The sequence below is a fragment of the Nuphar pumila genome, chromosome 7 (assembly GCF_984573655.1).
Source record: "Nuphar pumila chromosome 7, dmNupPumi1.hap1.1, whole genome shotgun sequence".
Classification (NCBI taxonomy): Eukaryota; Viridiplantae; Streptophyta; class Magnoliopsida; order Nymphaeales; family Nymphaeaceae; genus Nuphar; species Nuphar pumila.
Window position 1 is genome coordinate 25170738 of NC_143255.1, and position 13235 is coordinate 25183972.

The window sequence follows — 13235 nt, forward strand, 5'->3', positions numbered from 1 at the left end:
AACGCTGAGGGTTCTACAAGAAAAATATGATTCTTTTCATACACAAACAAACAAAAAAAACAAAAATGAGTTTATATATGATTTGGCAAGCATGCAAAGTTATGCGAATTTGCATGCCAAATATTTGCACAGATAGCTATATATTTATGGATCTCTTTGTTACTGAAATGAAGTTTGCATGGTAACCCATGAATTTAGTATCATATATGCGACTTTAGTTCAATATTTGTGAAGTTACGAGGTTTAGTTTAACAGAAAGTTCATACATTTTTTATACTAATTTTGTATTATATATGTGAACTTAGTCATATATTTGTGAAGTTTTGAAGTTTGAGTTTAACAAGATGTTCACAAATATGATTATGTGAACTTCGTAATGTCCACACACAAAAAATGTGTGGACCTCTTTTTAAGTGAGAGTTTGTGATACTCGATGAGCGAAGCGATATATGCAAAATTCGTGAGTTTCACACATGGGAATGATAAAAAGGTCCTAACGAAGTTGGCTATTTGCGATTTTAGACAAAGCAGATTTCAAAAATTATGAGGCATTTGGAGAAACATGTCATTTTTACTGTAGAGTACGATCATTTTTCGTAGAACATGTGACTTGACTTAAACAATAAGCAGGAGTTCATATCAATCTAATTGCCATTACAAAAGATTAGGAGTTTTTCATTACAAGGAATTTTGGCCCAACCTCTAATCTCACCCGCTCTGCAACAAAACCACTTGTTCCTGATGCGAGAAGTCATCGAGAAGCCACTGAACAACGTAAAAAAGAATGGTATTAGTATAGCTATTCCTTTTATTTTGTTAAAATAACAACATATTTCACCAAAACTTGTTCTTCAAACAAGAAGCTAAGAAACTAAAAAGAGTATTTACAATTGATTCATTGCACATGTTTTCTTTCTTGCTGATCACTGCATTTCTTGTGAAGGTTCAGTTATCCGGACAAATTTTTCTTTCTGCAACTTCAAAACTTATGCAGCCTTAGAATGAAAAATCCATTCGGAGATAGGCATCTATCAATGGGAAAAAAGAAGGCTATCCTTTCCACTACCATGTCCATGAATCTAAAGATTGGAAGAGTTCATTACGATGTTGCAGAGCACAAACAGTTTTCTTATACCATTCTGATAATCACTAGCCAAACAAAATTAACCTGTTTGGAATCTAGAAACTGGGATAGGAGTTAATGCATTTGGCAAAAAAATTGGTCAAACTACCACCTGGTGGCTGTTTGGAAACTGGTAGCTGGGATGGGAGTTAATGCATTTGGGATGGGAAGTGACATTATATTTACACTAAATCCATGATTTGGCAGCTGCCACTTCCTGAAATGCCTCTTCTTCCCATTCCAGCTACTAGTTTTCAAACAGGGCCTTATTGTTTGAAGCAACTCTTGAGATTAGTCTTTTCCATCATCTTGTCACTATTAGTTGTTTGAGGCAAGAGTATTTCTAGCAGCCTGAACATACTTTTTCGCTGGTTACAATGGTGATGGTAAAAGAACAGCTTTTATCAAGGTACCCATGATGAAAATTCTCAAGATGTTAAGTCACGTGAGAGGCCTAGTTTCCGGAATTTAGAACTATTAAACGAGATGGTATCCAAATTTATTCAGTGAACCAACTCTATAACCTAAGCAAATGCTGAATGATCATTGGAAAGAAAAAATTCCATCCCACAACATATGAGAGAGAGAGCTAAGTGCAGCAAACCTGCACCTTAACCCGGTGCTGAACATGAATCAAGTTGACCGGACACTGCTTGTTACAGCACAACAGATAGAATCTTCATTCTGCAGAATGCATATATAATGCTTCCATCTTTCTCTGGTACATTGCAGATCTATATTTCAACTACAAAAGTTTCCCCATGCAACAAGATTCTACTGCAGTGGAGAAGCAAATATTTCTTTTTCCATCTTTACATTTACCCAGCATGACAATTGCAAAAAAAGAAAAAGAAAATATGTAATATACCTATACAATGCATATAACAATACATTCTCATCACTTTTATATTACACAGTGCTTCACACTGGGGCCCCATTTAACAGTGGGACAAGAATGATACAAAACAGCTTTAATCATCATTATTATCAGAGTAAACAGATGACAGTGCAACTCAAGCAACAAAATCATGCAACATATGGAGGGGGACCAAACTTTTGCCTTCTGTTCCCCACATTCAGGAACTCATAGTTTGAAGTGCTTGTGCCAACAGAAGTTGAATTGTATATATCCTCCCCCGTAACTGTCGCAAAATTCTGTTCTTCACTGGATATTGATAGCCCGCCACCATCACAGTGTTGCAACCCTAAAGTGAGAGAAACACCACCATTGGCATGTGCCTTGGCAGCATAAGCATCATTCTCGAATCTCCCTAAACCTGCCATTTGGTATGAAATGAACCTGTCACCGGTATCAGAATGCAAGAAAGCACCTTGAAGAAGATTGCATTGGTCGGTACCAGACCTCTGGGCCCGGAATTTTGTGCTTCCGTAGCTACTGTTATCATCAACAACATGCGAACTACTATCAAACTCCTTGGTACTAGCCATTTCTGTATCCGAGACAAGAACTGACTTTGACCCTTTGTTTTGGTTGCCATGGGTTTTGTCTGCAGCAACCTGTCTGTTACCCTGCAATTCTCTTTCCTCAGGATCTCTTTTTGAATCACCATCTTTAGTTGCACTTTCAGATGAATTTGAGTCCATCTCAGTCTCACCAATTTCCTCTTTATACATCTCCTCAACCATTGGCTTCCAAAGTCGAACACGTGCATTTATAAACCAGTTTGAGACCTGAATGGACATGACATTTATCATCAGAAAATATGAGTGACAGAGAGAGAGATGCCTCATCACAGTACCTGGCTTCTACTCAAGCCTGTTTGCCGTGCCAGTATTAGTTTATCAGACTCACTTGGATAACTGGCAAGGACATAATTACAAGGGAAATGTAAGTAAAGTCTGATGAACAAATACAAACAAAGAAAAACAGACTGCAGCCATGAAAAGTCTTACGGATGAAGAAAGTGTTCAAACAGCCAAGCACGAAGAATAGAAACGGAGCTTTCCGGCAGGCCCCTCTGTGGCCTCCAAGTATGTGGCTGCATCATTCCAAGCTGTTGCAGAGTCCTCTGTTGCCTAAGCTGCTTATCTACAAAACGAAGACGAGTTATGCCACCACCCTTGCCATTTGGTGGATCTTGTTCACCAAGACTTCTTCTAGCTGCCTGTATTTGGCCATTTATAGCATCCTGCAAACAGCGGAAGTGCCTGGAAATAGTTTGAAGGGCAAGTGCAGTGTATGTCTTAGCAGCACCACATCCAGCAATTACATCAAAGGATGAAACGACTATCTGCATTTGATGATAATATTGTTTGTATCTCCTGTCCACCTGTACAATGGAAATTTTGGTTTTGGCTTCAGAAAAGTTATATTTCTCAGAACATCTAGATAGTTATGCAAGATAGATTTGTTTTTCAAAGTCCAATTCACTTGGGACCTGGAGAAGGATTTCAAGTTGGACAGACCCAGATCAACCAGGAAACATCAGATTAACCAGGCCAACTTACAAGTTAATTAACTGAAGATTGATTTCAGGCCCAGACAATAATTGAAATGGCATCCTTGCTAAGTCAAGTTCAAATTTAGCAAAAAATGATGTGGACTGATCTGTCAAAATCATATGTCAAGTCATACCCTCTTAGTTTCATTTGGAAATGCAAATGAACAGGGTTATTGGTTGATGTTTGCAACCTTGCATAGTTACATGGGAGAGAGATACTTTGGGTGCGCTAATAAAATGGAATTGCCTTCAAACAATCAACAAGACAATTAAAATCAGAAACAAACTTAATGTGCTGAATGAATAAAAATAAGTTTGTTACATATTTTATAGGGAACCTTACATTTCCCATGCGGTACGAAAGAGTTGATTGTATGTTGGATACATCCAGGGAAACAAAGATGGAGATGCACTTTTAAATGACTTACAATAGTTGCAATTTCTGTTTGAAGGAAACCATGCACACTAATAATGATTCATGCAGCTTACATGGATGGATCCACAGGAAAATCTTTTAGTAACTGCAAATTGGATTAGAGTAATGCCTCGTAGTGCTTGGCTTATTTCAATTCGGACAAGCTTATTCAAGAGACTTGGTTATGAATGACTTGTTCTCCTATCCTTCAACCTTTTTCTTTCACCAACCACTCTCCCCTTTTCTTCTCTTTGTTTTCTTCTTAAATATTTTTTCTGGGTAAATTTTGGCCTTTATTGATCCAGCACTGTAACTTTTTTTTCAATATATGATAAAATAGCTGGGAATATGCATAAGCCTGTGGTAGACAAGATGAAGGCAATGCACATGCTCAAGATCACACACACACACAGACATACAAACACGACACACACACAAAAAATAAACCAAGGATTTGAAGGGAACTCCCCAACACAAAAAGAGAGCATTCATATGTTACATCCTGACATAAAGACTAAACTAGCCCTCACATTTGCTAATGAAGACAAATGTAGCAGAGTGCATCTCTTGAGTAACCCAGCAACATACTTTGGACAAAGGAAAAGATTGGATGTTTTGTGTAGATGCAAAACCAAACTAAAGGAAATAATGCACTCCAACTAAATCCACTATGGCAAACTAGTCTAAGGAAAGGACTAAAGGCACATCTAAAAACCAGTGAGGGATATAATATATATATATATATATATATATATTAATCAAGAAGTTTTATTGAACTTATTAAATGGACACACTTAGAGAAACCAGCAGGAAAGGTTGATTACCATAATCCCACAAAAAATTCTCACTGCAACAGATCCTAGATCACATATTCATGAAAATACAATCTACAAGTTGCCCAAATCGACGGTTTTGACCAACATCCCTAACTTCAAATATGAGTGTCAAGTGTCAACTTTATGATTTTGAAACCTCAAGTATCTGTCCATGATTTCAGATACTTGTGTGACAAAAAAGCCCCTCCAGATATGTTTAAACTGGGCATAAAACCCAATCCATAATAAGAAGAATTTCTCAATTGAGTTATCATCCATCCAAACAACAAGTGGTGCTCCCAATGACGGTTGTTTTTCATTTTTCTGAGTACAAAGATGAGGAAAACTACATCCAAAGATAGGAAGAGGATGGCAGAGAATGTCAAATGGAACTCTCTGCTATCTGCTCAGTAAAATTGCATTTTAGTTGAATTTGCCAAAGCCAGCTCAAGATGCACACTTCACTCAATAGATGATTCCACAACCAGACTGGGTGATGGAAGCCCAATCAGCAGGTTCTACACATGCATTTCCTTTCAATGAAAATAAGCAAAAATCCATTATTGCAATCTGGTCAGTTACGTCCTCAGATTGCAGTAATTGAAACCAAGACAATGGTTTGAATAATGGTTGGTTTAGCTGATTGTACTAATTATTTATTCAAGGAAAGATTCTACTCTTAATGATATCCTTCCATGACATAGCAAGATAGGAGATGCTCCAAAGTCCCACTATTTTAGTTTACTCTTTTTCATGCCAACAAGAAACTGTTTCTTTGCATACTAAAGATGCGTTCATGGTCTTAGAAACCTAATAGTTTAGGTCATGTGTAGGATTCAAACAAAAAAACTGCCTGAGATGCGCTTCTGCGACTGACAAGCGAGCTGACAAGTAGGCTTACGGCGGTAAGGAAGGACCGTCGCGCCGTGCTGGCCCATTGAAGGAAATAGGCCCGTGGCAATGGTATTCATTCTTGAAATTGAAAGTGAGTGCTCTAAAGAAATACCATTTGAAAAAAAATGGCTCAAAAGGAAAGGCAACAATCTCATGTCTGCAAAACTGCTGAACAGTTTATAAGTGTACACAACAACACAAAGAACAAAACAAACAGAGGAAAGGCCAATATAAATGATGTGAACTCTGGTTTAATTACATTAAGCTTCACAGTGTTAGCCTCGAATACAAGAGGAAAAAAATTCATGCCCAATAGATAAGTACAAGGAGAAAATAATATGCCACTCTCCTTTGATAGGTCACAAAATTGCCAGATGCACAGAAGTAGTGACATGATAAAAAGGGGGAAAATCCTATTTAAAAGGCAAACATCTCATAACAGCAAAAGGTAAGCAAAAACCATGCCAATATGAGGTCCATTTATTCTATTAGCCCATGCTAAGATATTAATGTATCTCATGACAGGAACAAGTTTGATCCACCATCAGGTTAAAGATCAAGGTGTCATGTTACATGAGAGAGAGAGAGAGATGTACCTCATCCAGCATAGACAAAAATCGTGTCAGCTTCATCTGTAGCTCCTGTCTTTCAGCTGGTGAGTTCTCATTAGAGAAGGTTGGAGTTGATTCTTGAGCCAACCCAGTAGAGGAAAGGTTTTTGGAGGCATTTGTTGGCATATCCATCTCCTTGGGACTGGTTATGCCAATGGACATCCGAAAGCTCTGGCTCCTGTTAGTTTCAGGCTTCAAAGCAATCCGAACATTTACAACCTCATTAAGCAGCTTCTGTGCTGCCTTGAGATACTTGGAATTTGTAATAGTGTTTGCAAGATTTGTCAATCCATATGGAGAGGGACCCACATGCATCTGTTTGATCACGGGAGACTGAAAGTTGTTCAAAATGTCCCCTTTTGTTATGTGATCACTTGCTGCAAAGGCAGCTGGATATTGATTGCTACTTGAATGCTTCCTACTGAACCTATCATCTTTGTGAGGTTCATTCTCCATATTCGAATGTTGTGAACCCATTAATTCAACACCAGGGTTTTCATGACGAAACTGGAAAGACGCTGAAATTGCAGATGGGATATGTGCGCCAAGGCTCAAAGATAGTCCTTGCCCTGGGACAGCTGTGACATCTGACTGCTGCAGTTGCAAACTTTGCCCAGATTGCAAAATTCCCTGCTGTGTCCCCATACCCACCTCAGGGTTCATGTTAACAGTGTTGCAGACCAAGCCATCACCACTGTTTACTTGTTCTCCAATACCCTGCATACCAGTAAGGGTAATTCTTGGATGCATAAACATCTCATCCCTAGCATCTCTCCAAGCATTCAAAACATTGTCCCCGAGGCGGGATGCTACTGAATTGGACATAATGCCTGGGTATGATGCAGTTGGACGTGATACCTCCGTGGACGAATCTTGTGATAGCATAGCACCAGCTCCAGGAAGCTGAACACGATTTTGTGGAGACTGAAGATGGCCGGTTACGCTATCTGAATATGTACTAGCAGTCGAATAGTTCATATATATCACATTGCTGGGAAGCGTTGGTTCTGGATATGGATTATGGCTAGCATCCTTCAGATATAAGGTAGGCATGACATCTCTTTGGCTACTAGAATCAGAATAATATGTAGGCATGATTATCTTCCCTAAAACTTTCCCTGCTTGGCAGATTCAATATGGGCCAAATATGAACTTCACATAAGAGTTGTAGCTGCCCACAACAATTACTTGAATGTGCATTGATAACACTATCCCAACTGAGGTTCCATTTAGATCACTGAACACAGGGTGGTTAATAGGGAAGAAGAACATGGGCTGCAAAAGGCCATGCATAAGAAACAGGGCATCAGACCGTGAGATGTAGACAAAGAGACATATAGGAACCACAAATATACTAAGTTTTACATTTCTAGCATAACCAACAACTTGAAGAATGCTCAAGAAGACATTGAGGCTCTGTTTGGAAACCTTCCATTGAGATGGAAACACCATTACCATGTGTTGTCAAAATGTGGTTTTGCCCAAACATGGTGTTGAAGATGGAATCGCCAAAAACATCCTCATGAATAGTGTTGAAATGTGGTGTTGGGGCTGCCAATGCAATGTTTTGGGAACACCGCTGCCCCCAAACAGCAGAGCACATGAGAGCACTGGGGAAAACCGCATCATACTCCCACTTCAAGGCTCCGAAACAGAGCCTAAAAGCTTTCCCTTTCTTTTTTTATTCAGAAAACAGGTGTACCATAAGTATTTCAGTGTACAGGTTTTTCACAAGCATTCAGCAACCGAGGATATGAGAGCAGTAAAGTGGACCATCATTACCTATAGCCAGTGAATGAACCAGGAATTGAAGGCAGGATAGAAAGGAACCAATTCAAACCCGGAGTTGTAGCAGCCACAGAATTCAAGCTTTCGAGAACACAATTTCCCAACAACTCTGCCTTTCAAACACGAAAACCAAATTGAAACGCACAATCATATTTCCTCTCCTCATCACCAAAATCTGCACTACAAAACAATGACAGGTATTTGAAGCCTTCCAACATATATGCCAAAGAAACAAAACGTTGTGCAGGAAAAGAATCAAGTGATCCACTATAAGCAGCAACAACAATTTCATGCACCATACTAAAAGCGACTATCAAAAGAATCAAGAGAGCACGAAAAAGGACAAAGATTTTGCATAAACAGGAACAAGAAAGAAGGGGCTCAGAGCAAATTATCACTAACAAAGCTAAAGTCCACAATATGAAACACGAGCATGCAACTATGAAAAAATACTTATGAAAACGCCATCTTATAAAACATTTGCTCCATAAACCACAATGACAAAAGTTACAGGAAAAAACATATCTTTTCTACCAATTAAAGAATACCACCCAGTTTTTTTAACCCAGCGAGAGAGAGAGGGAGAGCACTACCTAAAGCAGCAGTCCTCACGTAAAGAAACGAAAAGCAAAACCCTAAACCCTCAAAACAGAAATCTGAGTTCAAGCTAACAAACTTCTTTCCAATTTGAAAACAACTTGAAAACAACCCAAAGAATTTCAAAATAGACAGGAACTTCCTCATTCTAAAACCAGATACTACACAGCACCCAAAATCTCACAAAACCCCTAACCATTACAAATATTCCATTAAACAACCATTGATAACCAGAAAAAGCAACAAAAACAAGTTGGTATTCGGAAAATCGATAAAGAACTCAGGAAGAAAGCAACAAACTTTTCAAAATCCCATTTTTCTCAGAACCAAACAAAAGCCATAACCATTTCAAATCTCCCATGAAACAACTGAAACCAGACATGGGCAACCATCAAAAACACCAAGTAGGCAATCAAAAAATCAATATATAATCCAAAAACAAGGCAAAAAAGATGATAAAAATCCAACCTTTCAGAATCCAACATAAACCTTAACCCATTTCACGCCAAAATAAGCGCACCATGTAGAGAAAACAAACAATTTATCAAGTGGGTACTCATAAAACAGATAGAAAAAGACCCCAGGGAAAAAAAAAACATACCTTTATTTTTCTCTCTCTATCTCTATCACCCTCTATCTTTGTGCGCTGTGTGGTTCTAATGGGAGGCAAAAAAGAGGGGAATTTGCAGAGGATCCGCAAGAGAGAAAGCGCCCTTAGAAGGGTACAACCCGATCCCGAGAACATAAAAATTCAAAAACAAAAAAAACTCCGATTAAAGAACTCACAGAAACAGGGCAAAGACGCAGACACCAACATCATTTAAATACAATTATTTTTTCCCTTACTTTTTCCTCTTTTTTTAAGATCAAGTCATACTTCACCCTTTGCAGGTGAGATTTCACCGTGAGAGGAAAAAATATTTTATTAATAAATAAATATCTCACCAATTTAGAAATGAGGGCTCCCCATCCAAGGGGATTCACAAAGAACGCCTCTCAATCCTCAACAAGTAACAAACGAACTCAAATTTCCTAAATGGTAGTGTCCTACATGGCCATTTACTCTTTGGTCACTCAGTTTCTTAATTACCATTATGGGTCTTGATGAGTTTCCACTTTCCACCCTCTTCGTCAAACTCATCGTGGGAGCCTAGAGATGGTCTTGGTGGAACCACTGTGTCAAATTTGGTTTGAAGAGCTCACTGAGTTCAAGCAAAGATCATAGACAGTGGTTTGGTTAACGGAACTGATTGGAGTCGGAAAGCGAGTCTGCGCAGTGACAATTGTCACTGCTTATAGACCCTGCTAATCCTAGTGATCTATCGACGACCACATGAAACTTGTGGTGTGAAACAAAGTGGAAGTTTGTGGTTATAAAAGTCAGACATACTATTTTTTTTTTGCCATTCTGTATCTCCTTTGTATACTACCAACTAGGGATGGCAGTGGACCGGGGCAGGGGGGGGACACGGTCTCCACCCCTGCCTCACCTCCATCCCTGCCTCCAGCTAGGGGTGGCAAAATCTGACACGACCCGCCAACCCACTTCTTAGCCGGGTTCGGGTTTGGCTTAAACGGGTTCATGTTATAAACGGGTTGACCCGCCTAACTTGTTTATTAAATGGGTTGGGTTCGTGTTAGGGGTATGCCAACCTGGCTGACCCGTTTAATAAACGGGTTAGGCGTTCGGGTCAACCCGTTTACCCGAACCTGACCCGTCAACCCGCCCGCCAGCCCGTTTACCCGACCTCGACCCACCCGCCAACCCGTTTACTCGAACCCGACCTGCCAACCCGCCCGCTAACCTGCCAACCCGTTCACCCGACCTGTTTATTAAACGGGTTAACTGTGTCGTGTTGGGTTACCCGTTTAATAAATGGGTCGGGTTCATGTTTGTCACAGCCGACCCGTTTAATAAATGAGTCGGGTTCATGTTGAGATATGCTGACCTGCCGACACGACCCAATTGCCACCCCTACCTCCATCCCCGCACGGGGATGGATTTTAACCTCCACCCCTGCCTCCATTCCCATTTCAAGTCCTCCATCCCCAGTTCAAACGGGGTGAGGCGGGGCGGGGCCTCCTTTCTCCTCGATCTATAGTCATCCCTTGAAGGATTGGAGATGGGGCGGGGATTGTGATGGGGCGGGTGAGGGAAAGCGTAAGTCCATTCTCGCCTTCATCTCCGCATGGAGATATATTTTAACCTTCATCCCCGTTTCATGCCCTTCATCCCCGATTCAAATGGGGCGAGGGAGGGCGGGCCCGTTGTCCCCAAGTCCACTGCCATCCCTACTACCAACAATAAAAAAAAAAGGGCTTTCAAATAATGGTTATATCAAAAGAACATGATATTTATCAACCGGGCCGCCTCCACCTATCTGCTAGGAGCAGCTAGCGCATCACCTTGTTGGGACGTTGCAGGTTCAAAAGTCAAAACCCATTGGTATAGTTGTATAACCCTTAGGGTCTGCCTAACCCCTACTTGCCTTAAAAAAAAGAACATGATATTTGTTTGCACGTTCTTGGTGGTAGGCATAAATACGTTGATTCTGAGATGGATTTGTATGGTCATTAATTTAATATTTTTAATAAATATGTATTATTTTTATTATTATTTCAAACAAAAAGTATTTTTAAATATCAAATATCATACAATCTTATTTATTAAAAATTTTTATGTATCCTCGTCCTATTTTTGAAAAAAAAAATCTAATTTGCAAGTTGAACTCGCATCCCGTGTCCTAAGTCCATGAATCTTCACGAATCTTTGTGATATAGAAAAATGCTTCCCCCACCCTCCTATCTACAGGTCCTGTTCATGTTGTCTTAGCAACAAGTTTGAATGCGATTAAGCTCTGGGATATTCCTGGATTTTTTAAATTTCATAATCCCAATTGAGAATACCAAGGTCAATGACAATTTAAGAATCTAGTGGCATTTACATAACCCTTGATGATGTCAAAAATTTGGATATGATAAATCATAAATTTACAAAACTAGAAGATTCTTGACTGTCATTAATTGTACTCGTCACAGCTTGACTTGGTACAAGCAGGACACTTAGCTGGGTCCAAGTCCATGACTTTTCGTGCTCAAAATGAATTGGATTCCATGGTTGTTGAGGGCCTTTTGGTGAATTAATAAAGTCGAGGGCCATTTTTTCTTGTGGTTGGTCTAGGGTTTTGGGTTGGCTTGGGGTTGCTGCTACCCATCGTGGTTGGACGTATAGTTAAGGTGTTAAAATCCTCTAACAACCAGTTGGTGAACCTAAACTCTCTCTTGAACCATTAAAATATTGTGGCACAAACCCTAAGGGGTTTAAAATAAAGGATATGCAAGTTTGTCATTTTGGTGATTGATTCATCTTAACTAGGGGTGTCAATGGGTTGAGTTTGACTTGGACCCTACCCGTATCAAACCTACAGGGTCAAGGTTTGGTGATAAATAAGAAGGTTTTAGTAGGGGTGTGAACGGGTCGGGTTTGGTTTGGACCCAGGTAAAATCAGACTTGGACCCAATTTTTGGGTATGGTATCAGGTTCCGACCCCAGTCTAATCAGGTCCATTATAAGAGAAACTATACCCAGACCCGATAGGAACTACATGAACCAGACCCAAATCATATCCGGTAAAACTATATTTTTTTATCATTTTTACATTGATTAGAAATTTTAAAAAATTCAGTGCCCTTATGTCAAAAATTTTCAAAATGTGAATTGAATCCCCGTCAGGCATCCTCATACTCCACGTGTTTTGTGAGATAGCCGACCATGCAATTAAGGGTGTCAAAGGGCCTGCTTTACCCTGACCCGACCCGAACCAAACCTTATTAGGGTCCAGGTACAGTGATAAATAAGAAAACCAGATTAATACCTGGGTCCAGACTCGAAGGTCCGATTAATACATGGACCCGGTATAGTTTGTGAAATTTTATACCGGACCCGGACCCTGCCCAAGTTTCAGTTAAGAGCCACAATTTTTCAATGTAAAAATGATAAAAAATATAGTTTTACCGAGTATGGTCTGGGTTCGGCTCATGTAGTTTTTATTGGGTCTGGGTATGTTTTTCTTATAATAGACCTGATTAAACCCAGGTCTGAACCTGATACCATACCCAAAAATCTGATCCAAGTCTGCTTCCACCTGGGTCCGAACCAAACCGGTCCCGTTGATACCCCTACCCACAATAGCAAGCCTCCAGTTGGTAAAACTCTTGAGGTTCCTCTTGTTCACTGAGAGAAGACCCCGAGAATGGACCTTATTGATTTTGAAGCATGGCCATCTCATTTCAGATGACAAACCATGGTGCCCCCTAACCAGGGAGATGAAGCTCCGGTGGGCAATAAAGATTTACATTTATTATTATCTATTAACTTAGGCTAAATCTCAAATCAATTTACAATAATAAACTTCATAATCAAATGTTCAAGGGCGTTTATTTCTTTCTTCTTTCATTCTTTTCTTAATAGGCAAGCTGGGGTTAGAAAGACCCACTAGTTACACAACATACCGTTGGGTTTTGAACTTG

General features: G+C 39.8%; 1 protein-coding gene across 6 annotated transcripts; it reads right to left on the minus strand.

The window, feature by feature from the left end:
- Positions 1 to 2008: 2008 nt before the first annotated feature.
- On the minus strand, positions 2009 to 9942 carry LOC149831578 (BEL1-like homeodomain protein 1). Of its 6 annotated transcripts, none has more exons than XM_090013990.1 (7): positions 9796 to 9942; positions 9307 to 9361; positions 8103 to 8283; positions 6306 to 7595; positions 3038 to 3414; positions 2884 to 2944; positions 2009 to 2815 (listed from the first exon to the last, which is right to left on the minus strand). In XM_090013990.1, exons 4-7 carry the CDS (start codon positions 7413 to 7415, stop codon positions 2150 to 2152), a joined length of 2214 nt encoding a protein of 737 aa, XP_089870116.1. In that variant the 5' UTR covers positions 7416 to 7595; positions 8103 to 8283; positions 9307 to 9361; positions 9796 to 9942; the 3' UTR covers positions 2009 to 2149. The 6 variants fall into 6 exon arrangements, with proteins under 6 accessions (XP_089870116.1, XP_089870112.1, XP_089870113.1 ...); XM_090013986.1 differs by having other exon boundaries at positions 9651 to 9942; XM_090013987.1 differs by having other exon boundaries at positions 9307 to 9418; positions 9651 to 9942.
- Positions 9943 to 13235: the final 3293 nt, after the last annotated feature.